Source organism: Pagrus major, chromosome 11 (genome assembly GCF_040436345.1).
Source record: "Pagrus major chromosome 11, Pma_NU_1.0".
Classification (NCBI taxonomy): domain Eukaryota; kingdom Metazoa; phylum Chordata; class Actinopteri; order Spariformes; family Sparidae; genus Pagrus; species Pagrus major.
The window spans coordinates 15,708,024-15,728,312 of record NC_133225.1 but is presented as its reverse complement, the minus strand read 5'-3'; the positions used below and the strand labels follow the sequence as shown (position 1 = coordinate 15,728,312).

Sequence of the window (20,289 nt, the reverse complement as noted above, 5' to 3'; positions counted from 1 at the left end):
GTAAACATAAGGTGTGATGTCATTAACAGTCACTTCCCGCTCATTTTCAAATGATTTTGTCCAAATATATATATTTAAATATATATTTATATAAATATAAAAAAGTTTCTTTCGGTATTCTTCTCATTATAGCCTGGTGTCAGCATGCACAGGTCGCTGAGTGATAAGAGAGGAGAGCCGAGCTGCCCACGGATCGCACAAGTCACACGAGATTCACTTCGTTTTTCAAATATAAACACACCGATGATCCTCCATGAGCCGCACTGTCACAGCGATGTCCAATCGGATTCACTTTCAAACGTTGGCACAGACTCCACCGCGAGGCTCCTGATAAAAGATCGTCAGTGACATAACAAAATTATGGTTAAACTGAAGCGTAGATTATCTGTTGGAAGGAGGGATGTTTGCCCTTACAGCTTAACTGAGTAAACAGTTTTTTAAGATTCAAAATTCTTACCCAAAGCGATGTGATGGCGTGATTGGATAAACGCTAAATGATAGGCGGGACACGGAGCACTGGAGGAGAAAGCATGATGCTGTGCAACGGTGACAGAGATGCCCGCGTTCACTGCTGCGATAGAGAGACTGTGTTCAGGAGACAAACTGGCACATTGTAACAGGCTGGTATGGTCAGTGTGTCATTCTTCGTCGTTAATATGCTTCCCAGTGGAAGAGCAAGACAGGCTTTTATTATTATTATTTTTTTGTGTCTTGGGCTCGGCGATATCTTTCACTTTCCTTTCATCATGCCGCCCTCTAGTGATGGGACTCCATCAAGCTCCAACGCCTGCTTCTGTTTGGTCCAGAGCACAGCTGAGGTCAGGTATGTAGTTATTCATAACCAATTCTCTCCCTCCACCCCCCCTGTCCAGTACTGACCCTCTCTTTCCTATCTAGGTAGATTGTTTATATGTTTATTTTTTTGCAACTACTGAGTGGCACAGCCTCTGTGAATCAAGTAGAGCTTCAATGATTAGTTGATTCATTGAAAGAAAATTAATTCAAGTCATTTTTCAAGCAAATGTGTCGAAAATCTCAGCTCGACACTATATTGCCAACAGAGCAAGGCATTAGCAAACAAACCTTTTTGTATCAATGACCTTATCAGTGAACACCATCTGTCTTTTTCTTACCATGACTCGGAAATAAGTGGGGGCAAGGACACAATATACAGAGAGATACTGTAGGTCAGGAATGTGGACTCTGGATTTTGAATATAATACAACTTTCAGAAATTCTCAGCCCTGCTTCCTTGCAGTCACCGTATATAGAACTCTTGTAATGGGCCGTGTTAGGACCCAATTGCAGCACGCAGGATACCAGGAGAAGTTGGTAATGATATTTAATGACAACTCAGCTGGAACAGAACAAAATGAGTCATAATACAGGAAAGTCTCTGGTGGACCAGCTGATATGGCAGGCTGAATCAGGCAGGGAAGCCAGTGAGTGAGCAGTGAAATAGCCCAAACACACAGTTCAGTACAACTTCAGGCTACTGTACCAGTCAGGAGTAGGCTGGCAATGTGGTCTTGAAGGCAGAGGATCAGAAAGCCAGCAGATGGATATTCACACGGTGCACACATGATAGCAAATGTGGCAACACAGTGAGAGTCTCTGAGCCACAGGGAAGCTGACTGGAAAACTCACTCTGTAGTGTTGTGGTAGAAAGGTTACGCCAGGCAGCCGCAGGCAAAAGAGTAACCAAGCATGCAGCAGATAATCTCAAAGATGGGGACAGAACACAGGTGTGTTTACTGGGAATCAGGCGAAACGAGTTGGCATCAGAGCAGTCCAAAGAAAACTGCTGGAGAGTTTTGCATGAATGACAAAGAACAATCTGGCAAAGAGTGTCTGCGAGGCTGGGGTAGATATACTGGGTTGATTGGTGATGAGGAGCAGCTGTGAGAACAGGTGAGTGGAGTTGACTGATATTGTGGAAATTTGCGTTACTTGTGAGATATCTGAAATAAACTTGTAAGAAATACCAGTTGTCTTTTGAGGATTTTATTCTTTATAAAGAAGGTTCAACAATCATACAGAGTGGCATGCAGTCTGCAGAAAGAAGAGCAATGAGAGATAGCTGAGAGCCCTTTTTGATAGGAAGAAAGGAATGCCCTGTGTCCTTCTCACGTCTGTGACAGGCTCCGTTATCTGTGGCTGGACAACAAGAAGGCCAGAGAAGTGAGTCTTCAGTAAGCAATCTTCTTGCATTCCGTACATAATAATAACAGTCTGTCATTGTGCAGATAGTATAAATACAACATTCAAGGATGTGGGAAGAACATATGAAGAGTAATGATCTAAGAGTCATTTCTCATACAAGAGTCTAGTAATATAATTTTCCATTACACTGATTAGGTGAGAATGGCTGGTGACAGGGCAGGCAGAAATGAGCAGGTGACCAGTGATGCCAAACTGTGAAGACTCCTAAATTATCTGTCCCCTCTTCTACTATCGGTCATTCACACAAGGTATAATAGCTGTGTTGTAATTGGTGATTAACACGTTGATAATCTCAAAGATACCAGTGCAAAAAAAAGAAGGTTTTAAAGGGTTGTAAAGTATAACTTTTTAACAGCATGTTGATACACTGATCCACAACCATGGTCACACCCTGGATTTGGATATTTCATATGTAGGAAGAAATCTGGCAGAGAAATGAAATGTTGTTTATTTTGACCAAAATACACCTCCAACTGTTGGATTGCGCTTAAAGCTACCTCACTAATTGTGTGCATGACTTCCATGACTCACTCATGGTACGAAAATGTCCTTTATGATAACAGTAACTGTAGAATTAGAGTGATAAACAGCAACACTAATTACTGCATAACAGGTAACATTTGTGATGATTTATAAGACACTTAAACACAGTTTAGGTGGCTGTAGCTCAGGGGGTAGATCGGGTAGTCTAGTAATCGCAAGGTCACTGGTCGAAGTGTCCATTTAACCATTTTCAGTTTACTTTGGCTTATGGCCTTAAACACATTGTCTCAAAGCATGCTGCGAAACTCTTCCCACCTATCCCCAACACTCTACACAGCCCTTTTATACCAACAGTCTACATCGGGTAAATCAGACTCTGCCTCCATCTAGCTGGTTAGCTGTCCCCAGCTTCCCATATGTATATAACAAAGTCCTTGCGGTGTTGGTGGAGCTGATGCTGAGGTTTTTGGAAGTAGGGTGTAGCAATGGGGCTGGTTCTTGGCCCCTGACTCAACCTCAGACGGAACACAAAGAGTGTTCGTGATGATATTCTCATCTTCTACCCAGATCTTGACACCCAATAAACAGCACGTCCGTCAACTTTTTGTTAAGGCTGAGAAATATGACTTCCATGTTTCCACTGTCTTTTTTGGGATGAGTCATCGGCTCACCAAAGTGAGAGCCATAACTGAGTGGCCAGCACCCACCGGCCTGAAGCAGCTACAGCTGTTATTGGGGTTTGCCAATTTCTACCGACATTTTATCCATAACTACAGACACATGGCAGCTCCTCTCACCGCCCCCATGTCCAACTCCACTCCGTTCCATTGGAGCCCTGAGGCTGAAACTGCATTTCGAGAACTCAAGCCACTTTGCCTGTTCTCATCCAAGTGGATCCAGACCTTCAGGCCATTGTGGAGGTTGTTGCCTCTGACACCGGCGTAGGTGCCATTCTCTCACAACTATATCCTACTGACCAAAATCTCCACCCATGTGCTTTCTTTTCTCACAAGCTTTCTCCAGAAGAGAGCAACTGCAATACTGACAACCCTGAACTTACGGCAGTTAAACTGGCCCTCGAGGAATGGCTTCACTGGCTGGAAGGTAACACCCCTTTGTTGTAAGGACAGACCTGGCCTACATCCAACAGTGAGGTGAGTTGAATTCTCAACAAGCCAGGTGGGCCTTATTCTTTGGAAGGTTTAGCTTTAACTTAACTTATTGTCCTGGCTCCAGGAATGTCAAGCCAGACGCCCTCTCCTGTCTTTTTTTCAGCCAAGGCCACTTCTGAGCCAGATCCCATCCTGCCTCTGTCCTGCATCATTGCCCCAGTTACCTGGGAGGTCGAGTCCCGCGTTTGCCAGGCCCAGCAGAAGCAAACTGATTCAGTTAGGGCCCCTCTAACTCTCTGTTTGTTCCAAACTCAGTCTGCACAGATGTCCTCCATCGCGCCCACTCAACCAGGCTGAGCGGTCACCCTGGAATGAATTGAACTCCCGCCTTTCTCTGTCAGTGCTATTCGTCGCCCTCTATGGAAAGAGGGATTTTGTCACAGCCTGCTCAGTCTGTGCCCAGAAAAAGATGTCTACTAAACCCAACTGCGGTCTGCACTTCCCCCTACCAGTTCCTTGCTGTCCGTGGTCAAACATCAACCTGGATTTTGTCACTGGCCTGCCCCCTTCAAATGGTAACACAGTCATCCTCACTATTATTGACAGTTTTTCAAAATCAGTTGATTTCATTCCTCTGCCAAAGCTTCCATCCTCCAGTGAAACTGCTGACCTTCTGGTAACCCATGTGTTTGGTTGACATGGCATTCCCTCTGATTTTGTGTCTGGCTAAGGATCCCAGTTGCTCTCCAGATGTGGAAAGCTTTTGCTCTGCTCTCGGGTCCACTGTTATGCTCTCATCTGGAGTTCATCCACTGACCAATGGCCAGACTGAGAGGACCAACCTGGAAGTGGAGACAGCACTGGGTTGTGTGGTTTCTGTAAACCCATCTCTTTGGAGTTCCCAGTTGTCATGGGTGGAGTACTCCCATAACTCCCTCTCTAATGCCTCAACAGGTTTGTCAATCTTGGAATGTTGCCCTTGATATCAACCCCCCCATTTTCCACCCAGGAAGAAAAAGTTGCTGTGCCCTCAGTTTGAGACCATCTGAGACATTGCCACCACATGTGGAGAAATGCAACCCTTCTACATGTCAACACCAGAGCCTAGACTCAGGCCAACTGTCGCTATACTGCAGCTCCTGTCTACGACCCCGGCCAACAGGTATGGCCTTCTCCTCAGGACATTCCCTTAAGGGTGGAGTCCTGGAAACTTTTTCTGCGTTCCATTGGACAGTTTGTTATCGACTATGTTATTAACCCCTCTGCTCTCCTGCCTCCCTCCGTGTCCATGCTACCTTTCAAATCAAAACTGTCCACTCTAGTGCCTTGCCCTAACAGGAACCATCTAAAAAATGCAGGTGAGGGTCCCTGAGGACCAGAATTGAAGAACACTGTGCTAGACTATTGTAACACTCTCATTTCCACCAAATATACAATAAATCAGCAACAATTAATTAAAAATTCTGCTGCACAAGTGATGACAAAGACCAAAAGGAGAGCACTGGTTACCTTAGTTTTCGTATTGATTTCAAAATTCTTTTATTAGTTTATCAACAAACTACATCTCACACATGCTTTTGATTTATGGACCAGGAAGGTCTCTCAGATCATACAGTTCTTCTCTTTTAGCTGCTCCACAATACAGAACAGGAACATTTGGTAATGCTGCTTTCAGGCGTTACCCTGCAAGCCGTTTGAACAGCCTTCCAGAGAATCTGAGAGGGGCTGGAAATATTGATATGTTTACACTTTTAAGTAGTGTTTTATAATTGTATGGTTTTAGTTGATACTTTATTTAATTTTTTTATCATTAGCATTTATTCTGTTTAATCAACATTTTACTGTTTATCATATAATTATTATTATATTATATTATTGCTTTTATTGTTTTATCTTTTGTTTTATCTTTTATTCTTTATATTTTATTATTTTAACTATGCTTATTTTATTGCTGTCTTGGTGTGTATTGGTCTTTAGGTCTAATTCTGTTTTTGAATATCCCAAGTTTTGTTTTCATTCACATGTAAAGCACTTTGAATTGCATTTTGATTTGTTTGAAAGGTTCTATATGAATAGGGTTTGACTGATTGATTGGTTGATTGATTTATTTCACTGTTTATAAATATGAACCAGTGGTCCTTGTGGTCCACATCAGTTGCTCAGTGGTCTGTGGTGTGGTCCTGTGGTCTCTGCTGTGGTCCCTAGATAGATGGATGGATGGATGGATGGATGCATGGTTGGATGGATGGATGGATAGCTAGCATATCCATTTAGCTAGCTAGCTAGCTAGCTTGCTAAATGGATAGATGATCGACTAGGGTCATATAGGCCATAGTGTAGGCCGAGGTAAGTAGAGAGACATATAAGCATACATTTTTAATTCAGTTAAATTCAAATATCTTTATTGGCATGAAAAAATAGATTCACATTCATAAATTGAATGTTTGGTAACATACAAATCATACATTATCTCACAGAGGATATATACAAATAATACAATACAGAGTAAAAAAAAGAAATCAGCCTAGATGAAGACAAAGACAAAAGATAAGAGGGATTTATAGAAAATTAAATAAAATATGAACAGTGGGCTAATATCGTATAATCTTGGCACAGAATAGAACAACACAAAGCTGAATAAAGGCATCGAAGATTCAAAATAGGGATCATAAATCAAACCAGCAAGAAATGTCCACACTCATCTTTCTTCAGTTTTCAGCTCATTTTTTCAGTGATGAGAAAAACAGCTTAAAATCATTTATGAACCAAAGGAGGGCTTACAATTTCTCCATTTATTACAGTGGATATGATACTTACCCATGAATAAAATATTAAATTAATCATGTCAGAGACAGATGAGAGTAAAAAGATGTCATATGAAATTTCTGCAGCATACTGATGCAGTCCATTCTTTGGTGGCCATACACTATAATTGTACCCATTTTAAAGCTTTAGTTAATACCATACCATATCCCTAATTTCTAGGACCTTGCGAAGTGTTTCTGCGGCGTGTTTGCATGTGTTTTTGAACTGATGAAGATGTTTTCTCATGGTTTGTGTATTTGCATGTTTTCTTAAGTTGCAGCGCGTTTGCCCCTGTCGGCCACCGTAACTTTACGTCAGCAGCCGTAAAGCAATGGACTAGATGACAATAATGATATGAGATAACTGAACACTGTAACGTTAGTTCACAGAATTGTGTCTATCTGAAGCTGTTAAATCCAGATAAAGTTTGATATTATCAATTTGCCAACCTCTCCCTCGTCGCCACGTCCAAGCAGAGTATTTTAGTAATTCTCTGTGTCCCTCTTGTGAGGCGAGAAAGCGACGAGAGCCAGTGGAAGAAGAATTGCTTTTAGCCAGTCATTGCCATGGCCTCCGAAAGCGGCGATAGCAACATGGATAGAGAAATGATTCTGGCCGACTTTCAGGTGTGTCTCATTTGTATGTCCTAGATATTTTACTCAGTAATTAGTAATCTTATTTCCGCTGTTGAATTTCCTTGGGCTGCTGTCAACAAGAGGACACACGACCTGACTGGCTGCGTAAACAGCAGACCTGAGCTCAGCTTTGGTTTATGTGACTAGCATATCAAGCTAACAAACTGACAGCTTGCTAACTGATTCTGAAGCGAATTATTAGCTGTAAGCTCGCGAACTAAATGATGGCTGCCCAAAGCTGCCAGTCTAAATAGCGGAACGATTTCTGTTTTGTGCTGGTTTCAAGTTGGCTCGCTTGACAGATAACGACGATGTAGTTAGCTAAAGGGAGAGCTACGCTGCTCACGTTAACTGTCAACTTGTTTACAGATTGCCAGTTGTCCTGTCAGGTTTTTGACTCGTTTGTCCATTGAAGACACCGGCCTTTTAGCCCGTTTGATTTTAGCGGTGCGAAAATTCAGGCTATCATAAAATGCTTCCCCTGCAAACTGTCATCAATTTAGCATTCTGTTTTTTTGATTACCAAGCGTGATGACCTCAACATCAAAATAATTGACATCCTTCCTCTAAATTGTACACATTGAAAATTAAGTATAGCCCTTCTCTTCGGTGGTGTCCTTCTCATGGCTTTGTTACAGTAATCTTGTGTTTTGAAATGATTAATTAGGTCACCTTATCACATTTTGCCAAACCGGTTCATAGCTCAAACTCTTATCAGTTTCAGCATTGATTTCTGTCAGTTTATATTTTATTTGGATCTGTTTCTGTTATGTTTTTTTTAAAATTTTTTTTACACAATTTAAAGTTGTGTCCTGTATCCTTAGGGCCCATGCTACAGTGCTCAAACATTGAGGTAATACTTGTAACTTCCTCGTGTATGAGCTAATCATTCTCTCTACCTTTGCAATGAGTGTTGCACCAGATGTGTCAGATGTGGGGTAAAATGTTGCGAGATTACTTGGGAGTCTGATTTTAGCATTGTGTCTGATTTTAGCATTGTGCATAAGACAGATGCTGTGCATATAACAAAAATAGAGAAAACAGTGTTAATAATAACAGCAGCGATGGTTAAAGTAGCATTACATGGTCTTCAAACAGGCAAAAGAGCCATTTAATATATAAAATATCCTTCTTTCTGGTCTTTACAGCTGTTATTAATATACACAAGGAAACATGCACTACATAATAGTTATATCAAAAGTATAAATGCCGATAGACACCATAAGCAATCGAGCCAAAGAAATATAGACCAACCAACAACAATATAAAACATATATTGTAACAACAAACATGCATATACATGCAATGCATATAGAACAAAAGGAGCATTTATCACTTTTTAAAAACATAATAGTGGGAGCCGCAAAGGCATTTTTTTCATGTTTCTTTTTGTTGGCAGCTAAAGCTAGCATAACTTTAAAATTAAAACTGAAACTCTTTCTTGGGTTATTTTATGTGGGCATAATGTTCCAGGGGTTTTGTGGAGCACTTGTCGCCATAAACAGATTAAAGACAACCAGAGCACCAATTTATTCACAATTTCACTGTCTACAGTTAGAATTTAAATTTAGCATTTGCATGAAATAAAGTCTAGTGTTTCAGTTTTGGCATACATTTCTCAGTTTGCTATAAACACTGCTGCTTAAATATTTGCATGTGTCCACTGTATCTGTCTTTTGACCTTTAATTATGTTACATCAGAAGGCTTATATAGCACTCTGACCTAAATAAAATGGTTTGTTTAGATTTAGGTAATGGTCGTTCCACGAGTTAGTAAACTCATCTTTAACAAGTCAATAGTCGTGATCCTTGCCCTGAAAGTGAATCCAGATCAACAGCGTCATCTGCATACTTCATGATATGCCTGTGTCTCTGCTGACTTCTACTGTCATGAGTAATTATACAAAAGTGGTTATAAAACTAAACCTAGGAAAACTAGTGGAACAGGAAGAGCAAGTTTACACAGCCACCCTGTGATCTCCCTGATAAAATATACACAACAGATAATACAAATGATTTAAAATGCTTTTCTGTGAAAACAAAATCAGCCAGGAAGAAATTGTACAAATTAAAGCATAACTTGTTTTCCAGATGTTTTGAAACTTATAGTTGTTTATTAATGTTGGTAAGCAGAGTAGAAGTGGTATCATTTACTCCTAAACCTCCTTTTTTTTTAGTTACACTGACCAAAATATATAGAAACAACTTTTGCTCTGCACGTCTGCCTTGTTTTACACTACAAAAAGAATACAAAGAGATAAGGTTAAAGCTGTTATTGGAGTAGCTGTACCTTGACCCATATTGCAGTATTGTAATAACGTTATACTATGAAGAACATATTTTTTTTTGGCTTGCTTTGCAAGGGTAAGGAGTCCTAGGTATCAAACAGAAATCAGAGGTAATGTATTTGTGTCCTCCTTTTGATCAAGACATCACTGAGTGGCTCTCGTTCTTGTGAAGACTGCCACCACTTTATATTGCTGTTATGGGTTGTAGCTTAAAAGTTGAAATGGTTCTGATGATTTCATTTTTTCCATTCTGTTTTATTGTGAAATGTATTTTTTATGTGCAGGAAGATGAGAACGTTTCATCAGAAAGACTGCAGCAGAATCGAACAAAATGCATTTCCCACTTGTAATTCCCTTTTCTTTGTTTTTTCCTCTCACAGGCTTGCACTGGAATTGACAACATTGCAGAGGCAATCACTCTGTTAGAGCTTAATAACTGGGATTTAGTGGTAAGTTCATTATCTGCAGGCTTTGGGCTTTGCTCTTTGACAGACAGGCTTAGTCCATCTAGAGTGCAAGTTCAAGAGGCCATTTAACATCCAATAACACACACACTCTGTTTTATTTTATGACCAAATCCTTTCTTCATTTTACCCAGTATGCTTTACGAAGCAGGTGGCCGGACTGCCACCCTCAGTGTGGTGACTGTTAGAGAGAGGGTGTCCTGTGAGGTGTGAATGTTGAATTGAGAGACTTTGTGAGAAAGAATGTGCTATGTTAAGTTTGTATGAATTCATAAGTATGAAAAACAAGAAGCCCTTTACTGTGCTGTTCATATTGGAAAGGGTCAGTCTATATTTAGGCTGATGCTGGTAGAAGTCCAAAGCAGGCAGCAGCAGCAGCAGTCCAAGTAGTGGCAGGAAAGACAGTGGGGCCTGGGCTCACTGCACCTGTAAATTTGATGACTTGCACTTCCTCTGCAGTAGCTGGTAGTTTTTGTAAACATCGATGACAACAAATCTGTGTGTGGGTACACTGTGTTTGGCTGAGGAGTGCAGTGGTTAGAAAGCAGTGTTTCCCCCAGGATGTTGTTTAGCAGAGCAAGAATTTGTTTAATTCACCCAGATCCAGATGCACCTCATCTGGTGATCAGTTTAATTAGTAAATGACCAACATTTCAAAGGCATGTGAAAAATTGAGTCTTTGAAAAATGTCCATGAATTTCAGAATATCTTGGTATTTATTTGTCCCTCTTTTGCTTTAATGATGGCATGCACTCGAGCTGGCATGAACTCCACAAGTTTGTGTAAAACCTGCTGACTCACATTATCCCAGTGTTCCACAAAGCTTTGTGTGATGTCACAGAATGGTTGGCTTTCTCAATCTTCATGCACCCCCATAAATGTTCAGTGGTGTTGAGGTGACTGTGAAGTGTAGTCAGTGACGGTCAGGACTCCTTGGTCTTCTTTTCTTTGGTTTTCAAGTAGTTCTTGCAAAGCTTTGAGGTGTGTTTGGGATCTGCACAAACAAATCAGGTTTTGCACAAACATGTATGCTGTAATTAAAGCAAAAGGGGGTACATATAAAATATTTAAAAAATCTCAAAAGATTCCAATTTCCACTCATTTGTAATGAAACAATGGTATTAGATTCAAAACAAATGCAAAACAGAAGTATTTTGACTAGTGGCCTCAGACTTTTTGACACTCTTTTCTTTTGCTTCCTTTCTTTTTACTCACAGCATTACACATTGATAATCCATAGGATAGAATCAAAGGACCACAGACTATGATAAAACAATGATATTCTTACCTCAAAATACACAAAAAGCAAAAGGCTAGGCACAGCTAACTTGAAAAGTGGAGTCTTCAGTTACCTAATACTCCTGATTAGCAATGCTGTGGTGTGTGTTTAGTCATGATAACGGCCACCACAGTTTGTGGCACTTTACCAACAAAGAATGGCTTCCTGCTAAACTGATCATGCAACCATTAGTGCTTTACATAAGATGACCATAGATGATTATTAGATGCTACATTAGAGGTCAGCCGTAAGGTGTTAAGAGTAACTGAGAGGATTGTGGTGTCCATGTCATGAATTTAATTGAAGCTAAATGGTGCTCTGTGGAGTTTTTGACCTTAAGTTGCACTATAGAGCTTTTATGAGCAACACCCCATTCTGTTGATCTCGTGTTTGTTTGTTTGTTTGATTACGGTTTCACACAAATCAACAGGTGGCAATAATGCACCAAGATATACAGCAACACGTCAACAGAGGCAGGGATAGAAAAAGACTGTTAACATGTAAACATGGATGTAAACAAAGCAGGATTTAGAATGCTTACAAATCAACTATGCAAATGTTTTATGAGGCAGGAAATGCAGTCTACATGATGTTAGACCTCAAGAATGTAAAGAATGCATTTTAGTGAGAAACACTTCATATAAACAACTTTTGTTTGTTAACAAGAAAAACCTACAGGGCTCCTTTAATGTTTTCTGTCATACATCTCCTTCATTCAGTACAACAAGAGTAGGGGACATGGTTATACCAGCTCATAACAGCTAACTTAACTTTGCTTGTTTTGCAGTGAAGAATAGTGAGTGTTCGAGAGAAATCCAATCAATTGTGCATTCAGACAAAAGCTCCCTGCAAAGCTGACAGTGGTTACTGTCGTGTTTGTCCTCTCAGCTCTCTTTGTTCTCATCAGCCACCCTATTTGAATATTTCATCCTTCTCTGTCGCACTTTGATTCTGCCAGCAAACAAACATGATGTTACAGAATCGACTAAAATATAACTGGTAGCTGGTTACATGTGGACTGACTTGTTGGTTCAACCAGTCACCTTAGCAGGCAGCCTTGTTGTAGGTTCCTTTATATTAGAAAAGATAAAAAGAAAAAGTAAATTCTTTGTGAAAAGGGATATTCTCAGAATTTTGTTATGACATGGTGGTGTTACGGTATTGATTTAACTGAATTAACGTTTGAAATGATAATTTATCGACTATAGATTTTTTTTTTTTTTATGATTGTTTGAAAATAAAACACTATTCTTTTTGACAAAGTGTGTAGCAGTTTTAGAGCATATAGTGCTCCTGGTCTTGTCATGGGGTGTTAGAAATAATTGTCTTTGAATATATGAAAGATTTTCCTGACAAAATGTATTAAAAGTTTGGAAATGGACTGCCCATCTCTTAGTCACTGTCAAATTAACTTTACATATATGCTACAGTATCTGCTAGTCTCGTTCAAACATGCCCTTTAATGTTTCGGCTATTATTCAATGTTTTGTCATGGTGTAGATTCCTAATGTGTATTTTTTTTAGTTTGGATAGTTTGAACTTTATGAATCCCAGAACAGTCTATCTATTCTCATTAGCAACAATACAATATAGTAACTAAAACAAGAAAATGGTCTTATTGTCTTATTGTGTTGTATAATGTATTTCTGCTTTCATTACAGGCAGCCATAAATGGAGTCATACCACAGGAGAATGGAATCTTACAAAGGTAATAACCATGCTGCCACACATTTAATGTAAATGAAAGAAAATTAATTGGTTGACTTTACAGCACTAAACAAATGCTCCCTGAGATCATCATATCATGTATGACTTTTCGACACACTGTTGTTCTTTCTGCTGCCACACTAGAATGATCATGTTCACAAAGCCAAGGAAATATGAGTAGTAATATGGGAGTAATATCTCTATACTATATAAAGAAAAATAGGAAATATGGAAGTAGGGATATACGTCACTGAGGAATGTGTGCCTATAACACGAGTATATATCTCCAGTGTTGTACATGAAGCAACTTTAAAACAATGCCGGACAGAAAGCCTGATTGAACTCCTCAATTCAATGTTGACCAGGCAATGTGAACTTACAGGTTCAGTGTCTATCCTAAATTTTTCCATGAACTTGGCTTTTATCATAATTATTGTTGGTATAGTTTGTACTCTGATTGAATAGTGCAGTTAACATTTGGACTGTTTAGTGGATACATTTCCATATACATATCCAGCAAATAATGCTAACATAAATTCTTCTGAGTTGGAGATCACTGCTCCTGCTATGGTTTCTATTTTGTTTTTTAATGGAGGAATAATATAAAAGACACTGCAACTGCAAGGAAACTTTCTGCCAAGAGTGGAGTTGTACACAGTTTCTGAATAGAAAAGGTTTTCTTTAAGAGGCTTTGAGCCCTTCACTTTCCTTCAACGGTTAGTTTACACTCATGAATGCACTGAGCTGATCTGAACCCTCTCAAACGGGAGATGTTCTGTTTAACCGTTGTATTTTGTGTACACACTTGTGTGCATGTGTGCGCATGCATGCATGTACTTCAGTGTGGTTCAGGCCCTTGGGCCATGAGAATATTGCCGGTCTTTCTCAAGGGCACACATTGCTATGAATGGAGGCTGGCAGGCAGCGTGACCAGCAGCCAACACATTTACTAAGTGGCTGGCACTGGTATGAGTAGGCTGGCGTTGCCCAGTAAACAGACTCTGGTGACGTGACCTGAGCCAGAGCCAGTTGGAGGCTACGCCAACGCTTCTGTCTAAAATGCATCTCCCTTGTGTCCTCTTTAGTAAGCAGGCTGGGAATTATAAAAAGCTTGCTTTGTTGATCATTATCCACAGCTCACCAGGTCATCAGTGTGTACATTTTTTGTCCTCAGACATGATAAAAATGCTGATTCTTCTCTTGCACTCTGTCACTGATCAGACAGTTTGTCTGTGGGTGAGGGGCTCAGCAGTCCCGTCTGCTTTGGGACACCTTTTGGACTGCACATGAGAACAGTGCCATCTAAATGTAAGGCAGCGAGGAACTACACCCAAACAGCAACAACGGACAATTTAACGACCTCTGGTGCTGGTGTGCCAAGTTTAGGTGGAAGCACTTGTTCTGAGTGCTCCCGCTATAAACTAGTATTTTTTTTCCCTCAGATGCTTTCAAGAATTGTAAGAATCCTCTTGGCAAGATCTCTCGTGTTTATCCTTTGGTTTTTGGAGTAAAGTCTATGCTACTTCATCTGTCTCATTTGTATATCCTCTAGCCACAATACATTTCTGAGATGATAGTAGATGTCAGTCTGTTTCATGTTGGTAGCACTTAAATTTAATGCTGAATGTTATCTCAATAGCCCTACACAAATACTACCATGTCCATTAAATGTTCCACATCTTTAGATGCACTTGTACTCATGCAGTGATGTTGCTAGGTATGCGTCCTGTGCTCTGACACATTAAAATCTGGGGGTGATTTTTAGTTCAGCACCACTCTAAACTCCTATGTCAGCCTACATGAGTATGTTTTAGTTGTAGCCTCAGACTTCGTTTTAACACCTTTCTTTGTCATCTGTGATGTGAAAACAACAACAACAAACAAACAACAGATTTTCGCAAAAAAAGTGTGCATTCTGGTCACCGTTCATTTCTAAAATCCTGGTGCACCATGAAGTGTCTCTCCTGTCGGGCTGCTGACAAGAGTCCAGGGCCAGCTCTAGCCATTTGGTGAAATTAAGATTTGATGCCCCTAATTTGTGAAGTTTACAGCCTGCCATGTTACTCCTGCATTTCTCTTGGTACAGCTGAAACTTGTTTACCAACCACTTGTGGGTCCCAGAGACTCACTAAATGGAAAATCTATCAACATCACTGCTCATGGCATGACTTACTTAAGTGGGATTGTTTTTGTCTTTTCACATCCATTAACTTGTATGCAGAGTTTAAAATAAGTTAATGTTTGTGTGACGAACCTCTTGGGAAACAGTCAATTTTTTGTGAAATTATCTCAGTATGTAGTAGAGGTTGACCGATTAATCGGTGTTGCAGATAGGACCTTTTATTGACTAAAATATTAAACTAGTGTTATCGGCTGAACTGGCTCCAATAGTTGCAGATGGCTGCGCAGTCTTCGCCTACCACGCGGGGGAATATGTCACCATTTTGCAAGGAGGTTCGATGAGTCAACATCATCATTCAAGGGCCACTTCCACTGAAAATATCTAAATGCTCTTAATCTCCCTCTCCCTCTTAATCTAATATAAACAAATTGACACGCAGTTCACTGCTGTATGTTAATGTTAGATATGCAGCAGCCATACATGCGTGACAGACTTTAATTAATGTCATGTTTTTCAATGTAGACTAAGAGAGACTAACATTAAATCTTTGCAGTCACGTCGTAACGTTAAACATTGGAACAGCTGATTTTACCGGAGGCTGACAAGTGTGGCATTCAAGTCATATCTAGTCTTGCATAGCCAGACCCCTCTCATCTGACCCGTTTTCAGTTTGTTCTCCCCACAAATGATCTAGTCTCAAATATATACACCATCACCTTGTCCACGATAGGGACAGGGCACTGAAGGCAGCCAGGAACAGAAACCATTCTGTTAACGTTACGTTACTTAATATTGTACTTACCAATGTGGCGTTCTCGCTTTCAAATAATCCAGTCACGTAACTATGCGCACACTTTAGGATCCTCCTTACCCCGGGAATATGCACAAACATTTACGGTTTGTAAGAGTGGCATTTAACAATGTAACAGGACGCGCAACAGAAGTAATCCTGGCCAGTTCAGCCACAGAACAGCGCGTCATCCATTGTAAATAGAACAGATTCGAACGATGTAATCTACTAAATCACAGTGTCCAGATCTTGTGTCTTGATATCAAACAGACAGCTACTGCTAGCTTTTCAACTCAAATTAAAGACTGTGTCCTGCACATCTCTGAAGTTACTCTATCTTACTAACGTTACAAAGCCTGAGTTTTTAATATCGGCCGATTAATTGGCTATCTGCTTTTTCCTTCTCCCAACTATCGTTATTATATCGGCCTTTAAAATCCACTATCGGTCAGCCTCTAGTATGTAGTTGGTAAATATAAGCTTATATTTTCCGTAGTCACAGTAACTATTCTACTGGTCCAATTATGATTTTTAGGAATCGTTTGAATCTTTAAATAACTGTTTTGTTACTAGGTTTGTTTTGTAACTGAAGTGGTGGGTGAAGGAGACAGTTGCAACGTGATACCATTCTGTTGGGTTAATCTCCCACCCTATTGGTCCAGCCTGTTTGTGGAGGTTTTGCGGCTGTTGACCGCTAAACCTACGCCTCAGGACAGTGGCCTCTTTAATGTGGCGGGCCAAATAAAATACAGCTTTTGTTAGAAAGCCTTAAGTCTGGCACTCTGTTCCTGCAAGACAGTTGCTGCTTACACTTCAAGTAACAAAGAGGACACTCTGTTCATGAGCTGGAGAAAAAAGACATTATTTACTGTGTTGTGTGAAACATGGGTCACACACTGAGCAAGCAGCAAAGAGAAAAGCATGTAGGACAATAAGCCATTTGTTGTTGTTGTTGGTGTATTTTTCTGTCTTGCAGTAACCTCTATTTACAGATATTTTTTTCTTATAGCACCTGTTACACCCTAAGATTTTTAAGATTCTATATGAAGACTGAGCGATCAATCTCCCACACCATCAGTAACCTTGTCACCTCTGTACAGTAACTTTTCCAGCGAGGCGAGCCAGTCCAGCATGTACGGACCTCCAAGCCAATCAGAAGCAGCCGATGCAGCAGCAGGAGGTGCAGTTCCCCCCACCTCCTCTTCCTCTTCGTCCTCCTCTCCTCCGTCATCCTCGACTTCGGCATTTTGCCCCAGCATCTCCTCCTCCCGACACATTGTAGAACGTCAGCCCCGCATGCTCGACTTCAGGGTGGAGTACCGACAGCGTATTGTAGAGCTGGTAGTGGAGGAAGGCAGCACAGTCGGTGAGCACCACACACACTGATATACATACAATGATACATATAATGCTCAACATATCACAATATCTTTTTGTGCAGAATGTAAGAATTTCATATGCATTGATCTGTATAAATCTAATTTACAGGAGAAATCAAACAAATCCTTGAGACAGAACTTGCTGTTCCAGTGTCCAAAATGCAGCTGAAGGGATGGAAGAGTGGAGATGTGTCTGACAGTGTGAGTTGATAGACCTTGAAATAAATGTTACAAACATGTACGTGTAAAAACAGAATGGAGCACCAAGAAAAGAAAAAAAACTAAAATTGTAGTATTTTATATTCTGTTTCTCTTGTGTTTTTACTTCAGTTTGACTGTCTGCTCTGTGTCTTAACCTGAATGTGATCATTTTAAACGTAAAATTTTAGCTGCATGTATCCTAACATTTACATTGTTCAGTGTGTATTAATGTTCTGCCTGTGTATGGTTAGGTGATTTATTTTATTTATTTATTTTTACATTTTGTTTGTAATCTTTCAATCTTATTGTTTTTGTAATACTCCTTTTGGCCACAAGAGGCTGAAGTACACCATAACCCCATGTTATAAATAGGAAATGCTTTGTCCAAGAATTGATGTCTTTCAAGTTTTAGATTTCAAGCTAGCTATTAGCAAGCTATTTAGCATTACTGTCAGGCCTTGTGTTAAGAGTGCTTGATCCTGGCAAAACTTTTATTTCACCTGTTTACACAGATAAAAACAAAAAAAAACTTTCAAACTGAATCACAATATTTCTTTTTCGCAAAGATTAATCTGTAAATTCCTGGCAACTATTTTGATGACCGATTTATCGGTTTATGTCATTTTTTAAGAAAAACATTTTAAATTCTCAGATTACAACTTATATTTTCTGGTTTGTTTACTCCTCTATGACAGTAAACAGAATATCTTTGGGTTGTGGACAAAACAAGATATTTGAGGACTTCATTTGGCATTTTGGGGAACAATGATTGCCATTTTTCGCCATGTTCTGACATTTTATAACCAAACAACTAATCAATTAATCAAGGCAATAATTGACAGTGAAAATGATTGTTAAAATTCAAATTCAGTCCTTGTTTATTCTCTTACCTCCCGTTTGTGTGTGTTAAACCAGACGGTGCTCAGAAGTTTACACCTGCCCAAAAACAACAGCCTGTATGTCCTGACCCCAGACATCGCCCCTACTGCCAGCACCAGCAAAAACAGGTATTCAGCCCTGCATTCAGCACACACTCCCTCTTCTTTCTGTATGTAATCTCACAATAAATCCACCCTTCTACTTCCCATCCTGGTACACATGCACTATAAAATATTATGTGGTATGAGTGTAGTATCTAATAGCAAACACCAGGTGGCGGTGTATGTCCAGTTATGGAGAAGATGCTCCAGAATCCAGCAGCAAATACCATTTTCATTGGTATATTAAGAGACATTTGACCTGCCAGTGCACATTCATTTTCTCACGTCCATTGTGACATTTTGAGCGGAACATCCATCACCGCAATCTCTGTATGTTGTGTAAATAATAATTTTCTCTCCCGCCTTTGTTTTAAGCCTGACATTGTTGCTTGCTGAACGCTGTTTTGCATCTTGCTCGTCAAAGACTGTGTATATCTGATATCTACACTCCATATCTATCATTTATTCCTTTTTCGATTTTTTTTTTTAAAAACACACCAGTCTATCACAATCGTGACAGTACCCAGGGACAATGGAGATTTGTTCAGAAAGCTTCATTAAGCCAGTGTTCTCCATCCAGAGCGTGTTCTGTTCATTTCAGTGGATCCGTGGCAGTATTAGCAACCTTTGCTTTTGAAATGTCAGGCTGCTCAGATGTGAAGTCAAAGCAGTAATACAATCACCGGTGGCAGCTCAATGTGTGATTGTCCTTTCATCAGCGTCAGGTAAACATTGTCCAAAGAAGTCATATTTCTCCCTTCATTTCACCTGTGTAGTAAAGAGTGACCAAGACCCTTTTTATTTTTAATTCGGGCGTAAGAGGACTGGTATAAATGGATATATGAGAGGGTACATTCATGTCTATGTGTAAGCTATTGTGTGTGTGTGGACATGTTTTTGATTGAATTTGCCTTGCGTTTGCATGCGTGTTTGCTTGATGCCGTTGTCCCTGTGTTGTATGTGTGGATGGCAGACAATTCTAGGCCAAGTGAGGGAGGTGAGGACATGCACTGTTGTTCCTGTGATTATTAAAAGGATGGCTCGTATTTTTAGAAGCCTGTGTTACTCATCATTAATCAGCCTCACTGTGTTCATTAGTCAGAGTGATGGACTAAAGATCTGAGTGAGGACTACATATCACAGTGTCTAGGAGCACCATAAAATCAAATTAACAGGAAATTAAACCTTGTTTTTCATTCAAAAGCAAATGTTGAACAGTTGACTTATGTACGTGCAATATTGTGAAATGAATGATTTTTTTGAGGGATGTTGTTATTGCTATTTTCCCAAACAAGTAATTACCATCATCATCAACCCTTAACATTTAAACATCAGAGGGAATTCTTTTAAAGAGGGCTTCCCAAACTATTTTTGAAAGAGGTACCCCAACATCCCAGTCTGATGAGTTCAAGTACTCTTTAATCAACACAACTATTTAAGTTCCAAATGTGTTAATTTGAATAAATTTAGCTGAATGTTATTTAATAGAGGTGCACAATATTGGAATATTTTTATTATGGGCTATTTATCGGTATCAGTGCAACTATCGTGGATAACTTCAGATGTTAATACAAAGTCAAATTGCTTTCATGGGCTTAACAACCACAGCATCTACACACTCTGATACAATAGGTAGCGGTATGCAACATTACAATTTTGGTTGCAATATGCCAATTCACACAGAGAAGGTCAAGAAGAACAAGCACAGCATGTGTACACATCCATGCTGTAGGAAAAAGTTTTTATTTAAAAACAACAACTCTTATTCAAGCTATGGAATATTAAGCCATCCATGTGCTGCCTACAGCTTAATCTTTCAGA

The 20,289-nt window shown here is 39.8% G+C and overlaps 1 protein-coding gene across 1 annotated transcript in view; it reads left to right on the top strand.

Annotated features, from left to right (window-relative positions):
- Positions 1–6,934: 6,934 nt before the first annotated feature.
- The window catches only part of faf1 (Fas (TNFRSF6) associated factor 1), a 72,161-nt gene continuing 58,806 nt past the window's right edge, over positions 6,935–20,289 (top strand). Inside the window, exons 1-6 of the mRNA XM_073476912.1 lie at positions 6,935–7,249; positions 9,927–9,995; positions 12,951–12,997; positions 17,009–17,274; positions 17,397–17,488; positions 18,404–18,495. Of these exons, the coding sequence (XP_073333013.1) occupies positions 7,190–7,249; positions 9,927–9,995; positions 12,951–12,997; positions 17,009–17,274; positions 17,397–17,488; positions 18,404–18,495 (626 nt within the window). The 5' untranslated portion in view covers positions 6,935–7,189. The remainder of the gene's footprint in view (positions 7,250–9,926; positions 9,996–12,950; positions 12,998–17,008; positions 17,275–17,396; positions 17,489–18,403; positions 18,496–20,289) is intronic.